At 43.4% G+C, this 19180-nt stretch overlaps 1 protein-coding gene and 1 non-coding gene across 2 annotated transcripts in view; one reads left to right on the top strand and one right to left on the bottom strand.

Moving 5' to 3' along the window:
- The window catches only part of LOC112229873 (dynein axonemal heavy chain 17), an 87704-nt gene that overhangs the window by 65197 nt on the left and 3327 nt on the right, over positions 1-19180 (top strand). The window contains exons 67-75 of the mRNA XM_024395987.2: positions 6920-7113; positions 7196-7344; positions 7449-7576; positions 12530-12757; positions 13736-13927; positions 14342-14521; positions 14600-14782; positions 14888-15070; positions 17614-17757. Coding sequence (XP_024251755.2) covers positions 6920-7113; positions 7196-7344; positions 7449-7576; positions 12530-12757; positions 13736-13927; positions 14342-14521; positions 14600-14782; positions 14888-15070; positions 17614-17757 — 1581 coding nt within the window. The remainder of the gene's footprint in view (positions 1-6919; positions 7114-7195; positions 7345-7448; positions 7577-12529; positions 12758-13735; positions 13928-14341; positions 14522-14599; positions 14783-14887; positions 15071-17613; positions 17758-19180) is intronic.
- LOC112230039 lies at positions 5573-5626 on the bottom strand. The gene has a single exon (XR_002950257.1). It is a non-coding gene; the product is annotated as a U7 small nuclear RNA (small nuclear RNA).

Below are 19180 nucleotides of genomic sequence, written 5' to 3'. Positions count from 1 at the left end.
TCTCGTCGTTGTTGGTAATCAAGCCTACCACTGTTGTGTCGTCCGCAAACTTGATGATTGAGTTGGAGGCGTGCATGGCCACGCAGTCGTGGGTGAACAGGGAGTACAGGAGAGGGCTCAGAACGCACCCTTGTGGGGCCCCAGTGTTGAGGATCAGCTGGGAGGAGATGTTGTTGCCTACCCTCACCACCTGGGGGCGGCCCGTCAGGAAGTCCAGAACCCAGTTGCACAGGGCGGGGTCGAGACCCAGGGTCTCGAGCTTGATGACGAGCTTGGAGGGTACTATGGTGTTGAATGCCGAGCTGTAGTCGATGAACAGCATTCTCACATAGGTATTCCTCTTGTCCAGATGGGTTAGGGCAGTGTGCAGTGTGGTTGAGATTGCATCGTCTGTGGACCTATTTGGGCGGTAAGCAAATTGGAGTGGGTCTAGGGTGTCAGGTAGGGTGGAGGTGATATGGTCCTTGACTAGTCTCTCAAAGCACTTCATGATGACGGATGTGAGTGCTACGGGCGGTAGTCGTTTAGCTCAGTTACCTTAGCTTTCTTGGGAACAGGAACAATGGTGGCCCTCTTGAAGCATGTGGGAACAGCAGACTGGTATAGGGATTGATTGAATATGTCCGTAAACACACCGGCCAGCTGGTCTGCGCATGCTCTGAGGGCGCGGCTGGGGATGCCGTCTGGGCCTGCAGCCTTGCGAGGGTTAACACGTTTAAATGTCTTACTCACTTCGGCTGCAGTGAAGGAGAGACCGCATGTTTTCGTTGCAGGCCGTGTCAGTGGCACTGTATTGTCCTCAAAGCGGGCAAAAAGTTATTTAGTCTGCCTGGGAGCAAGACATCCTGGTCCGTGACTGGGCTGGGTTTCTTCCTGTAGTCCGTGATTGACTGTAGACCCTGCCACATGCCTCTTGTGTCTGAGCCGTTGAATTGAGATTCTACTTTGTCTCTGTACTGGCGCTTAGCTTGTTTGATAGCCTTGCGGAGGGAATAGCTGCACTGTTTGTATTCAGTCATGTTACCAGACACCTTGCCCTGATTAAAAGCAGTGGTTCGTGCCTTCAGTTTCACACGAATGCTGCCATCAATCCAAGGTTTCTGGTTAGGGAATGTTTTAATCGTTGCTATGGGAACGACATCTTCAACGCACGTTCTAATGAACTCGCACACCGAATCAGCGTATTCGTCAATGTTGTTGTCTGACGCAATACGAAACATCTCCCAGTCCACGTGATGGAAGCAGTCTTGGAGTGTGGAGTCAGCTTGGTCGGACCAGCGTTGGACAGACCTCAGCATGGGAGCCTCTTGTTTTAGTTTCTGTCTGTAGGCAGGGATCAACAAAATGGAGTCGTGGTCAGCTTTTCCGAAAGGGGGGCGGGGCAGGGCCTTATATGCGTCGCGGAAGTTAGAGTAACAATGATCCAGGGTCTTTCCACCCCTGGTTGCGCAATCGATATGCAGATAAAATTTAGGGAGTCTTGTTTTCAGATTAGCCTTGTTAAAATCCCCAGCTACATTGAATGCAGCCTCCGGATAAATCGTTTCCAGTTTGCAGAGAGTTAAATAAAGTTCGTTCAGAGCCATCGATGTGTCTGCTTGGGGGGGATATATACGGCTGTGATTATAATCGAAGAGAATTCTCTTGGTAGATAATGCGGTCTACATTTGATTGTGAGGAATTCTAAATCAGGTGAACAGAAGGATTTGAGTTCCTGTATGTTTCTTTCATCACACCATGTCACGTTAGTCATAAGGCATACGCCCCCGCCCCTCTTCTTACTAGAAAGATGTTCGTTTCTGTCGGCGCGATGCGTGGAGAAACCCGCTGGCTGCACCGCTTCAGATAGCGTCTCTCCGGTTAGCCATGTTTCCGTGAAGCAGAGAACGTTGCAGTCTCTGATGTCCCTCTGGAATGCTACCCTTGCTCGGATTTCATCAACCTTGTTGTCAAGAGACTGGACATTGGCGAGAAGAATGCTAGGGAGTGGTGCACGGTGTGCCCGTCTCCGGAGTCTGACCAGAAGACCGCTTCGTTTCCCTCTTTTTCTGAGTCGTTTTTGGGTCGCTGCATGTAATCCACTCCGTTACACTGGTTGTAAGGCAGAACACAGGATCCGCATCGCGAAAAACATATTCTTGGTCGTACTGATGGTGAGTTGACGCTGATCTTATATTCAGTAGTTCTTCTCGGCTGTATGTAATGAAACCTAAGATGACCTGGGGTACTAGTGTAAGAAATAACACGTAAAAAAACAAAAAACTGCATAGTTTCCTAGGAACCCGAAGCGAGGCGGCCATCTCTGTCGGCGCCGGAAGGTATGTGTGAGTAAGTCTCAAGTCGGGTCCAAGGTAGAACGGGTCAAGACTCGAGTCAAAGTCGTGCATTCTAAGAGCAAGTCGAGTCACAAGTTTTCAAGTCGCAAGTCAAGTAAAAAAAAAAATATATATACAGTTGAAGTCGGATGTTTACATACACATAGGTTGGAGTCATTAAAACTCGTTTTTCAACAACTCCACAAATTACTTGTTAACAAACTAGAGTTTTGGCAAGTCGTTTAGGACATCTACTTTGCGCATGACATAAGTAATTTTTCCAACAATTGTTTACAGACGGATTATTTAACTTATGATTCACTGTGTCACAATTCCAGTGAGTCAGAAGTTTATAGACACTAAGTTGACTGTGCCTTTAAACAGCTTGGAAAATTCCAGAAAATTATGTCATGGCTTTAGAATCTTCTGATAGACTAATTGACATAATTTGACACCATGGGACCACGCAGCTGTCATACCGCTCAGGAAGGAGACTCATTCTGTCTCCTGGAGATGAACGTACTTTGGTGCGAAAAGTGCAAATCAATCCCAGAACAACAGCAAAGGACCTTGTGAAGATGCTGGAGGAAACAGGTACAAAAGTATATATATCCACAGTAAAATGAGTCCTATATCGACATAACCTGAAAGGCCTCTCAGCAAGGAAGAAGCCTATGCTCCAAAACCGGCATAAAAAAAACAGACTACGGTTTGCAACTTCATATGGGGACAAAGATCGTACTTTTTGGAGAAATGTCCTCGGGTCTGATGAAACAAAAATAGAACGGTTTGGCCATAATGACCATCGTTATGTTTGGAGGAAAAAGGGGGAGCACGGGGGTGGCAGCATCATGTTGTGGGAGTGCTTTGCTGCAGGAGAGACTGGTGGTCTTCACAAAATAGATGGCATCATGAGGAAAGGAAGATTATGTGGATATATTGAAGCAACATCTTAAGACATCAGTCAGGAAGTTAAAGCTTGGTCGCAAATGGGTCTTCCAAATGGACAATGACCCCAAGCATACTTCCAAAGTTGTGGCAAAATGGCTTAAAGACAACAAAGTCAAGGTGTTGAGGTGGCCATCACAAAGCCCTGACCTCAATCCTATAGAAAATTTGTGGGCAGAACTGAAAAAGGAGGCCTCCAAACCTGACTCAGTTACATCAGCTCTGTCAGGAGGAATGGGCCAAAATTCCCCCAACTTATTGTGGGAAGCTTGTGGAAGGCTACCCGAAATGTTTGACCCAAGTTAAACAATTTTAAAGGCAATGTTACCAAATACTAATTGAGTGTATGTAAACTTCTGACCCACTGGGAATGTGATTAAATGTCAGGAATTGTGAAAAACTGAGTTTAAATGTATTTGGCTATGGTGTATGTAAACTTCCGACTTCAACTGTATACATGCAACGACTTGTTCAACTACAAATCATTGTCTATCGAGGCTACCGGACAGCCCTTTACATTATTTTGTCTACAACATATTTTTATTAGCAGCCTATGTAATTGTAAAATATAGACTTTGTAGCAGCAGAAGGCAAGGCAGGTTGACGAGCTCAGAGTGTACATTTACAGGTCTTGGTGTTCCAATGGTGAAAGCGCAATATCATACAAAATATACACGGGCAATAGCCTCTGTGTCAGGCTTAACCTGCCCTATCTGAGAAACCAAATAGAATTTGTCTAACAGGAGCTCAAACAGGTAGGCCTACATAATAAGTACTTGGCCCCCAGGACCATACAATTACCCAATTGGCAATTATAACCAATAAAATGGTTCTACAACGTTAAAGGAAATTTCCACATCCATTGCGACATTGGTCTTAATTAGACGTAATGATTATTAATGATATACCAACACCATGCATACATGGAACAGTCATTTTATCTTATTCAATGTTCCAACTCCAAAGCGTGGAACGCAGGCCACGTCGCCTATTTCCGTGCGCACTAAGGCGCAACAAAAATGACAGACATTGGACAGACACACGCAACTCTGACATAACCCGGGGAAACATGAACAAATTAAACTATATATTGAATTAAATAAACATAACTTCTACCTCATGAGTCTTGCGAATGTTCATGTGCACTATAAACATCACACCCACTAAGAGCAGGGTAAGAAATGGTTGGCTATAAAATGAAAATGTATCGTAGGCCTATCAAACATGAAACAGAAATGTCTAGGTGTTGCAATACACAGTAAGGCAATGGAATGCTAGCAATTATTGTAGTATTAGATGAAATATAGATTTACCACATAGGGCATAGGCATTTAAACATGTGAAAGCAACAGAAAAGATTTTATTTCAACAAGAGGAAGAAAAAAAGCTACTGGCGGGAGTCTGTAGACTGCACGTGAAGAGCAGCGCCTCTTCGCCACAGTAATATTTGATTTGAACAACACATTCCAAATACAAGCTTCATAAGTAAATTATCAATATGAAGCAATTGTTACATACCAAAAGACCAGTAGACCTATGCTAGTAATTTTTGCCACCATTGCTGGTGAGCTTGAAAAGTAAAGTGTTCATTTTCTTAATCACCACATTTTTTTTGGAGCTGCATATTTATTTATTATTTATTCCTCTCTCACGACAGTTTGACGTTTGTGCTGCACCGGAACCTATAGCTGTACAGCAAATCAACAATCTGTTGCTAGCTCACCCGTGTGTTGATTGACAGTTTGCTGGTCCAATCAGAGTGCCCAGTGTGCGTTTCACCTGCCAATCTGTAGCATTTTTTTTTACAAGGGCGATGCTGCTGCTACTGGCTCTGGCTGCGTGTAGATTAATTCACGTAGCCAAACCATATACTTGATGAATCTATTATGATCAAGATGAACAATCAAGCATGGAGCAATCAACTATTCAGTGACCACTCGTGCCCTGTTGGTTGGGGCATTGTTATCCAATGGGGACATAGCTATGGTAGCCAAAATAATGGCCTGCCCAGCATTTTTGTACATGACCCAAAGCATCCCAAATGAAAATATACTATAGTATACAATGGTATTAATTCTATAGTATTTACTGTAGTGTTTTTGTGGAATTTACTGTAGGATTCACTGTATAGTTTTTTAATACTGTAGTATTTACAGTTAATTATAGTAGAACTACTGTAGTAAGAGCTGAAGTATATACTATAGTAATTAATGGAGTGTTTTTGCAGATTGTAGTGTACTGTAGTATTTTTGCAGACATTACTGTAGTATTTACTATAGTGTTTTTGTTTTATTATCTTTGACATATAAGTGGGCTTTCTCCTTCAGGAAACCTACTGGAGAAATACTAAAAGAGTAAAATTCCAGACTGTAGGTAGGTAAGTAGGTAGGTAGGTAGGTAGGTAGGTAGGTTGTACTGGGGTCTGAACAGATAGTTCAGAGCTTCTGCTCTTTTCTATAACCTGTAGGGAACACAATATGGTCAATACTTGGCATTTAGCTTTCTCATTTATGGGTGGCACAAATTGTGAAATGGGGGAGGGGAATGGGCATGGTATATGCAAATTAAATACTGTAGTATTTACTATATTTAAAAGTGTAGTGTTTTTGCTGACTGTAGTATACTACAGATTGCTTGTCACGTTCGTCGTATGAATGAGACCAAGGCGGAGCGTTCCACATATTTTGATAAACGGAAACTCACTAAACAAAACAAATAAAGAACAAACAAAACACTATACAAAATAGTGCTGACAGGCAACTACACATAGTCAAGATCCCACACTAGAAAGTGGGAAAAAGGGGTGCCTAAATATGATCCCCAATCAGAGACAACGATAAACAGCTGTCTCTGATTGGGAACCATATCAGGCTAACATAGACATACAAAAACCCCTAGACCTACAAAAACCCTAAACATACAAAAACCCTAGACATACAAAAACTAGAGTACCCACCCTAGTCACACCCTGACCTAACCAAAATATATAGAAAACAGAGATATCTAAGGTCATGGCTAACATTGCTATAGAATTCTATAGTAATTACTGTAGTATTCTATAGTAAACTGTAGTATTTCATGTGGGATGATGGGGTGTTAATTGCTTAATTAATTAACTCTGGAACCACACCTGTGTGGAAGCACCTGCTTTCAATATACTTTGTGTCCCTCATTTACTGAAGTGTTTCCATTATTTTGGCAGTTACCTGTATGTAATGTGTTGTCATAAAGAGTTGAATTTCAATGATCAAATATTAACTTAGTGAAGGCTAAAGAACTGAAAGCCACAACCATGTCTCAGTCACTAGCAAAAACAGTCATGGGTGGTACTGGTAACTCAGATTTACTTGAAAGACATCCTGGGAAATATGCAAAAAGGCTTTACACCCTACAGTGTTAAAACAACACCCAAAAACCTTTTTGCCACATAAAAGGAACAAATTACCTTGTCAATGTGGTGGTACCCTAAAAAGGCACGGGTACATTGATGTACCTATAACTAAATATACAAATTACATACCACTACAGTGACAAGCGTTTGTACACCTTTATTTCTGAGAGTGTACAGACAATCACACACACACACTCTACTGACACACACTATCCACCTGCAGAGATGAGTAATAGAGGTTTGTGTATGTATGTGTGTGTGTCAGGCCCTGTCGGAGTTTGATGAGTTTAAGAACCTGGACCGGGACATGGAGGGATCTGCAAAGCGCTGGAAGAAGTTTGTTGAGTCGGAGGCTCCGGAGAAGGAAAAGTTTCCTCAGGAGTGGAAGAACAAGACGGGCCTCCAGAAACTCTGCATGATGAGGTGTATGAGACCGGACCGGATGTCCTACGCAGTCAGGTACAAGACACACACATACACCCGTGTAAGGGAAGTAGATGTTTGTTCTGGTAATGTTGAGTGTTTGTTATGTGTGTTGTAGTACCTTTGTGGAGGAGAAGATGGGTACAAAGTACGTGGAGGGGAGGAGCGTGGAGTTCGCTGTATCATTTGAGGAGAGCAGCTCGTCTACTCCCATGTTCTTCATCCTCTCCCCGGGAGTCGACCCCCTCAAAGATGTGGAAGCTCTAGGTATGTGCACGCACGCACGCACACACACACACACACATACTTGCTGTAGGACCTTGAACCCTATCTGTTTCATGTCTAACCTGCCATCCTGTCATTTGGTCCAGGTAAGAAGATGGGTTTCACCTTTGACAACGGGAAGTTCCACAACGTGTCTCTGGGTCAGGGCCAGGAGGTGGTGGCCGAGGCTGCTCTGAACATGGCAGCTAGAGAAGGACACTGGGTTATACTGCAGGTACACTGAATGGGCACCACTTACTCCTTACTCACAGGCTGGAGTTTAAACAGCGTGCAAGTTATTGTCTTCATCTCAAATCGAACCCTATTCAACTACTGTGGGGCAAAAAAGTATTTAGTCAGCCACCAATTGTGCAAGTTCTCCCACTTAAAAAGATGAGAGGCCTGTAATTTTCATCATAGGTACACTTCAACTATGACAGACAAAATGAGAAAAAAAATCCAGAAAATCACATTGTAGGATTTTTTATGAATTTATTTGCAAATTATGGTGGAAAATAAGTATTTGGTCAATAACAAAAGTTTCTCAATACTTTGTTATATACCTTTTGTTGGCAATGACAGAGGTCAAACGTTTTCTGTAAGTCTTCACACACTGTTGCTGGTATTTTGGCCCATTCCTCCATGCAGATCTCCTCTAGAGCAGTGATGTTTTGGGGCTGTTGTTGGGCAACACAGACTTTCAACTCCCTCCAAAGATTTTCTATGGGGTTGAGATCTGGAGACTGGCTAGGCCACTCCAGGACCTTGAAATGCTTCTTACGAAGCCACTCCTTCGTTGCCCGGGCGGTGTGTTTGGGATCATTGTCATGCTGAAAGACCCAGCCACGTTTCATCTTCAATGCCCTTGCTGATGGAAGGAGGTTTTCACTCAAAATCTCACGATACATGGCCCCATTCATTCTTTCCTTTACACGGATCAGTCGTCCTGGTCCCTTTGCAGAAAAACAGCCCCAAAGTTATGATGTTTCCACCCCCATGCTTCACAGTAGGTATGGTGTTCTTTGGATGCAACTCAGCATTCTTTGTCCTCCAAACACGACAATTTGAGTTTTTACCAAAAAGTTCTATTTTGGTTTCATCTGACCATATGACATTCTCCCAATCTTCTTCTGGATCATCCAAATGCTCTCTGGCACTGCAGGATTTGAGGCCCTGGCAGCGTAGTGTGTTACTGATGGTAGGCTTTGTTACTTTGGTCCCAGCTCTCTGCAGGTCATTCACTAGGTCCCCCCGTGTGGTTCTGGGATTTTTGCTCACCGTTCTTGTGATCATTTTGACCCCTCGGGGTGAGATCTTGCGTGGATCCCCAAATCAAGGGAGATTATCAGTGGTCTTGTATGTCTTCCATTTCCTAATAATTGCTCCCACTGTTGATTTCTTCAAACCAAGCTGCTTACCTACTGCAGATTCATTCCCAGCCTGGAGCAGGTCTACAATTTTGTTTCTGGTGTCCTTTGACAGCTCTTTGGTCTTGGCCATAGTGGAGTTTGGAGTGTGACTGTTTGAGGTTGTGGACAGGTGTCTTTTATACTGGTAACAAGTTCAAACAGGTGCCATTAATACAGGTAACGAGTGGAGGACAGAGGAGCCTCTTAAAGAAGAAGTTACAGGTCTGTGAGAGCCAGAAATCTTGCTTGTTTGTAGGTGACCAAATACTTATTTTCCACCATAATTTGCAAATAAATTCATAAAAAATCCTACAATGTGATTTTCTGGATTTTTTTTCTCATTTTGTCTGTCATAGTTGAAGTGTACCTATGATGAAAATTACAGGCCTCTCTCATATTTTTAAGTGGGAGAACTTGCACAATTGGTGGCTGACTAAATACTTTTTTGCCCCACTGTATATAGGCCGGAGAATAGTAGGTTCTTATGTAAATGTTTTATTTTTTGCCTAATTCCATACATTTTTTCCCCCAAATTCCATTTTCTCCATTTAGTTTTTTCAGGTTTTCACTCTCAAAATCACACTTGTTTAATAGAAAAACAACAACATTGTCTGTTCTAAGTCCACAACCATACTTAAACCACATCAGGAGACCTCTTTTGAGGTTTGGGAAAAATCTAAGAAATGTTCATTTTTGGATGTTGATGCCCTTTAATTCAAGTGTGCACCAGCAAGTTACTTGTTTGGTTAGTGGTGTTTCTGTAGTGCACATGTGATTGCAGAGTTTGATAAACAAATCGCCACTGCATTGATGCAAATAATCATAATATTGTTCTGTCAGGTCCACATAGACTACTCTGTAGTTAACATTTAATTGTTGAAGGTTATCATTGGCATCATCACTAAAGGCTACTAGCCAGCAGATCCGACACTCTTGCTTACAGCTAGGGTTGGCCAGGCTTCCTGTGTATTATTGGATTAAGACACCGCAGTTTACTTAAAGACTAGCAGTCGTTCAGTCTTCTCGGTGTGACAGTGTAACACAGAGAGGGGCATTCCTGCATTGCCTATTCAGAAAGTTGAAGGAAAATAGGAATCAATGATGCATTTTGTTAATCTCTTATGATAATCTTGGGCAAATTCATACATTTTCTAATAAATTCAATATATTTAGTTGATTTCCTACTAAGTTCAATACATTTTTGAATATTGTTGAATTCCCGTTTTAATGTCTGAATTCCATGATTCTGTCTGCGTTCTCCGCATGGCAGATTTGATAGGGTCCTATAATACGGGTGCCATTTGGGACGCATTTGGGATACATTGTCATGGAATATTTTGTGAAGGATATTTTTCATTCTACTTCGCGTTCCTAGGAAACTATGCAGTTTTTTGTTTTTTTACGTGTTATTTCTTACACTAGTACCCCAGGTCGTCTTAGGTTTCATTACATACAGCCGAGAAGAACTACTGAATATAAGATCAGCGTCAACTCACCATCAGTACGACCAAGAATATGTTTTTCGCGATGCGGATCCTGTGTTCTGCCTTACAACCAGTGCTACAGAGTGGATTACATGCAGCGACCCAAAAAAACGACTCAGAAAAAGAGGAAAACGAAGCGGTCTTCTGGTCAGACTCCGGAGACGGGCACACCGTGCACCACTCCCTAGCATTCTTCTTGCCAATGTCCAGTCTCTTGACAACAAGGTTGATGAAATCCGAGCAAGGGTAGCATTCCAGAGGGACATCAGAGACTGTAACGTTCTCTGCTTCACGGAAACATGGCTAACTGGAGAGACGCTATCCGAAGCGGTGCAGCCAGCGGGTTTCTCCACGCATCGCGCCGACAGAAACAAATAAATAATAAATAAACAATGCTACCTTATATAATGTTACTTACCCTACATTATTCATCTCATATGCATACGTAGATACTGTACTCTATATCATCGACTGCATCCTTATGTAATACATGTATCACTAGCCACTTTAACTATGCCACTTGGTTTACATACACATCTCATATGTATATACTGTACTCGATATCATCTACTGTATCTTGCCTATGCTGCTCTGTACCATCACTCATTCATATATCCTTATGTACATATTCTTTATCCCCTTACACTGTGTATAAGACAGTAGTTTTTTGGAATTGTTAGTTAGATTACTTGTTCGTTATTACTGCATTGTCGGAACTAGAAGCACAAGCATTTCGCTACACTCGCATTAACATCTGCTAACCATGTGTATGTGACAAATAAAATTTGATTTGATTTTGATTTGATTTTGCCTGTTGCTTTATATGGCTCTGGTTGTTATTAAACTGCAATTGTAACCTCATATAAACTAGTTGTAGACGAACTACAATGAGCAAAAATCTAAACGCAACATATAAAGTTTTGGTCCCATGTTTCATGAGCTGAAATTAAAGATCCCTGATAATGTTCGATACGCACAAAAAGCTTATTTCTCTCAAATTATGTGGACAAATATGTTTACATCCCTGTTAGTAAGCATTTCTCCTTTTCCAAGATAATCCATCCACCTGACAGGTGTGGCATATCAAGAAGCTGATTAAAGAGCATGATCATTACACAGGTGCACCTTGTGCTGAGTACAACAAAAGGCCACTAAAATGTGCAGTTTTGTCACACAACACAATGCCACAGCGGTCTCAAGCTTTGAGGGATTGCAATTGGCATGCTGACTGCAGAAAGTCTACGAGAGCTGTTGCCAGAGAATTGAATGTTCATTTCTCTACCTTAAGCCGTCTCCAACGTTGTTTTAGAGAATTTGGCAGTACGTCCAACTGGCCTTACAACCGCAGACCATGTGTAACCACGCCAGCCCTGGACCTCCACATCTGAGACCAGCCACTGGACAGCTGATGAAACTGTGGGTTTTCACAACTGAAGAATTTCTACACAAACTGTCAGAAACCATCTCAGGGAGGCTCATCTGCATGCTCGTCGTCCTCACCAAGGTCTTTACCTGACTGTGCTCTTTACAGATGAATCCTGGTTTCAACTGTACCGGGCTGATGGCAGACAGTGTGTGTGTGGCGTCGTGTGTGCGAGTGATTTTCTGATGTCAACGTTGTGAACAGAGTGCCCCATGGTGGCAGTGGGGTTATGGTATGGGCAGTCAAAAGCTATGGACAACAAACACAATTGCATTTTATCAATGGCAATTTGAATGCACAGAGATACCGTGACAAGATCCTGAGGCCCATTGTCGGGCCATTCTTCCGCCGCCATCACCTCACGTTTCTGCATGATAATGCACGGCTCCATGTCGCAAGGATCTGTACGCACTTCCTGGTGGCTGAAAATGTCCCAGTTCTTCCATGGCCTGCATACTCAACAGACATGTCATCCATTGAGCATGTTTGGGATGCTCTGGATCGACTATTTGTTGCAGTTCCCAACAATATCCAGCAACTTCGCACAGTCATTGAAAAGGAGTGGGACAACTTTCCACAGGCCACAATCAACAGCCTGATCAACTCTATGCGAAGGAGATACTGACTGGTATTCTGATCCACGCCCCTACCTTTTTTTAAGGTATCTGTGACCAGAAGATGCATATCGGTTTTCCCAGTCATGTGAAATCCATAGACAAGGGCCTAATGAATTTATTTGAATTGACTGATTTCTGTACATAAACGCAAACTCTGTAAAATCTTTGAAATTTCTGAATGTTCAGTTTATATTTTTTGTTCCGTGTATATAGACTACTCGCCAGGTATTCAATAATAAACCCTCCCCTTTGTAGAACATCCACCTGGTGGCCAAGTGGCTGGGCAGCCTGGATAAACTAGTGGAGCGCTACAGCATAGGTAGCCATGATGACTATCGCGTGTACATGTCAGCTGAGCCTTCGCCTACGCCAGAGTCGCACTACATCCCCCAGGGCCTGCTGGAGAATGGCATTAAGATCACCAACGAACCGCCCACCGGCATGCAAGCTAACCTGCACAAGGCCCTGTATCTCTTCAACCAGGTAACACATATGTACGCTCACACACAAACACTGACTTTACAAAACATTAAGAATGCGTAAAGGCTCTTCAAACCTGTTTTAAATGATTCATGCATACTTTCCTAACCCTAAAATGTGCCTAAATAATCTATCAGATCAGAGTATTTTTGCCAGTTGGTGCTGAAACAGAGACAACTATGCTTATACACTGAGTTTACAAAACATGCTCTTTCCATGACCGACTGACCAGGTGAATCCAAGTGAAAGCTAGGATCCCTTATTGATGCCACTTGTTAAATCCACTTCAATCAGTGTAGATGAAGCGGAGGAGACAGGTTAAAGAAGGATTTTTAAGCCTTGAGACATGTGTGCCATTCAGAGGGTGAATGGGCAAGACAAAAGATTTATGTGCCTTTGAACGGAGTATGGTAGTAGGTGCCAGGCGCACCGGTTTGTGTCAAGAACTGCAACGCTGCTGGGTTTTTCATGCTCAACATGGCCGCGACCGGGAGGTCCGTGGGGCAACGCACAATTGGCATAACGTCGTCCAGGTTAGGGAGGGATTGGCCGGTAGGGATATCCTTGTCTCATCGCGCCCGGGTTGGATGCGCGCTGTGTTAAGAAGCAGTGCGGCTTGGTTGGGTTGTGTATCGGAGGACGCATGACTTTCAACCTTCGTCTCTCCCGAGCCCGTACAGGAGTTGTAGCGGTGAGACAAGATAGTAGCTACTAACAATTGGATACCACGAAATTGGGGAGAAAAAAGGGGGTAAATTTTTTTTTTTAAAGAATGGTCCACCAGGACCAAAGGACATCGAGCCAACTTGACACAACTGTGGGAAGCATTGGAGTCAACATGGGCCAGCATCCCTAGGGGGTGCAACTCAATATTAGGAAGGTGTTCCTAATGTTTGGTGTACTCAGTGTACAGTACATGCACACACTTAAATTGAATTTGAATTGAATGTAATCTCTTCCTTATCTCTACGTGTGTGTTAGGACACTCTGGAAATGTGCTCTAAAGAGTCAGAGTTCAAGGTGATTCTGTTTGCATTGTGCTACTTCCACGCTGTGGTGGCTGAGAGGAGGAAGTTTGGAGCTCAGGGCTGGAACAGATCTTACCCCTTCAACAACGGAGACCTCACCATCTCTGTCAACGTCCTCTACAACTACCTGGAGGCCAACTCCAAGGTGAGTGAGTGAGAGAGACATCACTAACTACCTGGAGGCCAACTCCAAGGTGAATGAACGTGTGACTGACATCACCATCTCTCAATCAGCCTAGAGCTTTATGGCCCTGCTGCACAACAGCCATCAGCCATTGAGGGACTGCTTCCTTTAAAATCAATGAAAGCTGCTATACTGTTTGCATTGTATCGTGTACAATGTCAGCGTCCAAGCTCAAGAATCGCTGAGGTTCAATGCTCGATGGCTGACGTGCGCATTCATTCTAATCAAATAAGTTGATTTTGGTTGGTTTCTGTGCAGCAGGGCACATTGGTGGCGATGCTTGTAGTGTGTGTCTGACCCCACTCTCTCTCTCTCCCCCTTCTTTCTCCATCCATTCTCTCCCTCCATTCTCTCACCCCACCTCCCTCTCTCCAGGTGCCGTGGGACGACCTGCGCTATCTGTTTGGGGAGATCATGTACGGTGGCCACATCACAGATGACTGGGACAGGAAGTTGTGTCGTACCTATCTGGAGGAGTATGTCAGACCTGAGATGCTGGAGGGAGAGCTGTACCTCGCACCCAGCTTCCCTGTACCACCCAACTCTGACTACAAGGTTTGGAACACACACACGACAACACCCTTAAACTAAAAATATTGTTACCTATCAGTAACCCTCAGTGTGTGTGTCCAGGGCTACCATATGTACATAGATGAGGTGCTGCCTCCAGAGAGCCCCTACTTGTACGGCCTCCACCCCAACGCTGAGATTGGCTTCCTCACCATCACCTCAGAGAAGCTGTTCCGCACCGTGCTGGAGATGCAGCCCAAAGAGTCAGACGCAGCTGGGGGAGGAGGGGTGTCCAGAGAGGAGAAGGTATGAAAAACACTATCACCACACCTCAGAGCCTTTAATTAACCCCCACTAGAGTCCTGACCTGTGTGTGTATGCCACTGTGTTTGCCTGTGTTTTCCCCTAAAGGTGAAGGGCATCCTGGATGAGATCCTGGAGAAGCTGCCAGATGGTTTCAACATGATAGAGATAATGGCCAAGGTGGAGGAGAGAACTCCCTACATAATCGTGGCCTTCCAGGAGTGTGAGAGGATGAACTTCCTCACCAAGGAGATCACGCGCTCTCTCAAAGAGCTCAACCTCGGACTCAAGGTACGGGAGACAGAGTGTGTATGTGTGTGACATGACATCACAGTGGTTGTCTGTAGTCAAACTGAAACGAATGTACAGCGAATGGTGTGACCAATGTTCCCGCAAATTCTTTCCAGCACTGAGCAAATTTCAGGTCTCCTGAGCGCCAACTTGAACGTTGTGAAAATACTTCCAGCGCACGTTTACAGTGAACACCGAGGCTGTACCCACTTTAAGTTACAGTTTTAACAGTGGTCAAGTAGGCTACTGTGGCTATTTGATCATAATGTAGGCCTACCAGTGGCTTACCATCAAAAACAATGGAGAAAATACATCCCATAACATTTTAACATGGAACATTTCTGTCCTATCATTCAGCCTACAGTAGTAGCCAATGTGTGGTGTTCAATGTAGGCCTACATTCCAAGAGTCTTTTGAAAAAAACATGCAGGGCTTTACATTAACCTGTTTATCTACCGGTCCTTCAGACAAGGAGGTGACTGAAAATGCTGTTGTGTTTGATGCAAGAAACCACTTTACAAAATACAATGCTTTATTATTCTCATAACATTATTACAGATAATCAGACAAATTATGCTACCCTCTGCCTATTGGCTACTTAGGCTTGAATAAGCTGTCTCAAAACAACACTGCTCCTTTAAGACAAAAAAAAGCTCTTTACCGGACTCGCTTTTCAAAGATATCTAGAAATGTACATGTTTTGTGTTCTTGTGGGAAGCAATCACTGCCCCCTTGCTGACTACAAATGATCTATAACTGGGCTAATAACTCACTAACTAGCAAAGGATAAGAACAAAATGTGCATCTCTCGCTTTCATCTCAAAACAAGCGCATCTACTCACGATCACTCGTACTGTAAATAAAGTCCAGTTCAAAGTAAATGACACAGATCCATCCATGTATATGTCAATGGTCTATTTGTATATACAGTAGCCCTACTGCAGCTCTGATTGTTTATGCCACACCAGTCTGTGTAGAGTACGGGCTGAGTAATGCGTGCCAATGCAATAGAATCTTACTCCGATGCGTTCTGCCTACAACAAAATCTCGCATTGAAAGTGGCTAATATTGCGTTGATTCGATCACAATTGCCACAGTAAAGGGAAACATTGATAGTGTTAACAGGGAAAACTCTAGAACAGTAGTCAACCTTTTCCGAGTCAAAATCACTGAGTCAAAATGCAAGCAGAGATCTACCGCTTAGATTTTTAAGCCTATGCAACATTAACCAATTAAAAACAGTACTGTATCAATGAGGTTTGTGCAGTAAGCTATAGGCCCAATACATTATCACCGCATATTAGTTTTGTTTGAATTACCCTGCCAATGCATTGTTGTTTCAAATTTTGAGGTAGGCTATATGATCATACCGGTAATAGATTCGTTGTTGTATTGTGAGGCATAGCTGAGTGAGCATACATTTAAATAATTTTTATTTTATTGGGCTGATGGTGCCTGCATCTGATGGTCAGTCTCAGTGGAGGGAGAGAGCAGCAGACTGAGGGTCTGCCTCTTAACACCCCTATGCGCTCTCTTTCCTCAACTGACACTGACCATAAAGGAACACCATCTTCCAGCTGATGGCAAAATATGTATAGCATCTGTTAGGTTCTAAAAACTGAAGGACAACTATGAAAAGCTAAAACCAAGTTTATTCACCCAATGTGTCAGACATGTTCCCACCAGCACAACAGACAAATACATGTTCCCACCAGCACAAGTATATATACCCCAATTTAGGTGGTCTCCTCCTTCCCTCTAAACATTACATATGTATTGCTAGGCAGGAAGTTAAGTGATGTGGGTAATAATCTGTTCCTTCTCCATTACTGTGACCTGACCTCGGCCCCTATTCCTCACTAATCCACAGCTCTCCACCTTTATCAGTGCCTTTCCCTTACTTAGTAACATTCCAAGCCCCTGGCTCATATCCAACCTTAATTGACTCCCTCATATACATTCCTCCTACAGAAAACCATTTAACTTCTGGTGTAACAAGCAGACTGTGGCTCTTCTCCTTTCCATAGGATACCTGATGATTAACAATATTACAAGTTTAGAAGTCAGAACCCATCACACTGCACTATTTCTGCCTCATGCACAAATTCATGTTTTTACTCCAATGAACGGAGAGTGAAAGTTATTTTATGCCTGCTACTTACTACAGACACGGTAGTCTGAGCAATCCGATTGGCCAGCACTAGGCCTATAGTACACTTGATTTGCTCACTGGGCCCGCCGGGAAGGCAGAGTGTGTACCTTCAGACAAATGAAATGGCAACAGTTCGCCTACCTGGTGCGCAGGGCAGCTATATCAGGTGCACCTACCGCCAACAGCCAGAAGGAACAAGGATTTTTAAATACATTTTTAAAATGGAAAAGAAATGCCTTGGAGATCAATTGATTGAACTTTATAGAGTAGTGGTCATCAACCAATCTCCTGCTTCTCTCTGTGGGCTGATATTTCTGCAAGGCAGTCCCGGGGGATACTGTGTGCAGCTCAGGTGGGACATTGTCTTGTCTGTCCGTCTCTGTGTCTGTAGGGTGAGTTGACAATCACAACCGACATGGAGGAGCTGGGTAACGCTCTGTTCCTGGACACGGTGCCAGAGTCCTGGACCAAGCTCGCCTACCCCTCCCTGCAGGGCCTGGGGGGTTGGTATGCCGACCTGCTGCTCAGGATCAAGGTACAACACCATAATATACTCTCTGATCAGGAGACATTTTTGCCCTCAGAACAGCCTCAATTCATCGGGCCATGGACTCTACAAGGTATCGAAAGCATTCCACAGGGATGCTGGCCCATGTTGACAGTTGTGTCAAGTTGTCAGGATGTCCTTTTGGTGGTGGACCATGCTTGACACATGAGAAACTGTTGAGGATGAAAAACCAAGCAGTGTTGCAGTTCTTGACACAAACTGCTGCACCTGGCACCTAAAGTTGAAGTCAGAAGTTGACATACACTTCAGCCAAATACATTTAAACTGTTTCACAATTCCTGACATTTAATCCTAATAAAACAAAAATGCCTGTTTTAGGTTAGTTAGGATCACCACTTTATTTTAAGAATGAATTCCCAGTGTGTCTCAAGTGTACATGCACTCAATTAGTATTTGGTAGCATTGCCTTTAAATTGTTTAACTTGAGTAAAACATTTCGGTTAGCCTTCCACAAGCTTCCCACAATAAGTTGGGTGAATTTTGGCCCATTCCTCCTGACAGAGCTGATGTAACCGAGTCAGGTCTGTAGGCCTCCTTGCTCGCACACACTTTTTCAGTTTGGCCCACAAATTTTCTATGGGATTGAGGTCAGGGCTTTCCGATGGCCACTCAAACACCTTGACTTTGTTGTCCTTGAGCCATTTTGCCACAACTTTGGAAGTATGCTTGGGGTCATTGTCCATTTGGAAGACCCATTTGCAACCAAAGCTTTAACTTCCAGAATGTCTTGAGATGTTTCTTCAATATATTAACAATTTCGCTTCCTCATGATGATCTATTTTGGGAAGTACACCAGTCCCTCCTGCAGCAAAGCACCTCCACAACATGATGCTGCCACGCTTCACGGTCGGGATGGTTTTCTTCGGCTTGCAAGCATCTCCCTTTTTCCTCCAAATATAACGATGGTTATTATGGCCAAACAGTTCTATTTTTGTTGTTTCATCAGACCAGAGGACATTAAAAAGTACGATCTTTGTCCCCATGTGCAGTTGCAAACCGTAGTCTGGCTTTTTTTTTAATGGCGGTTTTGGAGCAGTGGATTCTTCCTTGCTAAGCGGCCTTTCAGGTTATGTTGATATAGGACTTGTTTTACTGTGGATATAGATACTTTTGTACCCGTTTCCTCCAGCATCTTCACAAGGTCCTTTTCTGCTGTTCTGGGATTGATTTGCACTTTTCGTTCCAAAGTACGTTCATCTCTAGGAGACAGAACGCATCTCCTTTCTGAGTGGTATGACGGCTGCGTGGTCCCATGGTGTTTATACTTGTGTACTAATTGTTTGTACAGATGAACGTGGTACCTTCAGGCGTTTGGAAATTGCTCCCAAGGATGAACAGATTTTTTCTGATGTCTTGGCTGATTTCTTTTGACTTTTCCCATGATCTCAAG

Source organism: Oncorhynchus tshawytscha, linkage group LG25 (assembly GCF_018296145.1).
Source record: "Oncorhynchus tshawytscha isolate Ot180627B linkage group LG25, Otsh_v2.0, whole genome shotgun sequence".
Lineage (NCBI taxonomy): Eukaryota > Metazoa > Chordata > Actinopteri > Salmoniformes > Salmonidae > Oncorhynchus > Oncorhynchus tshawytscha.
Note: the sequence above shows the minus strand (reverse complement) of the source record. Positions and strands in the feature narration are given on the sequence as shown.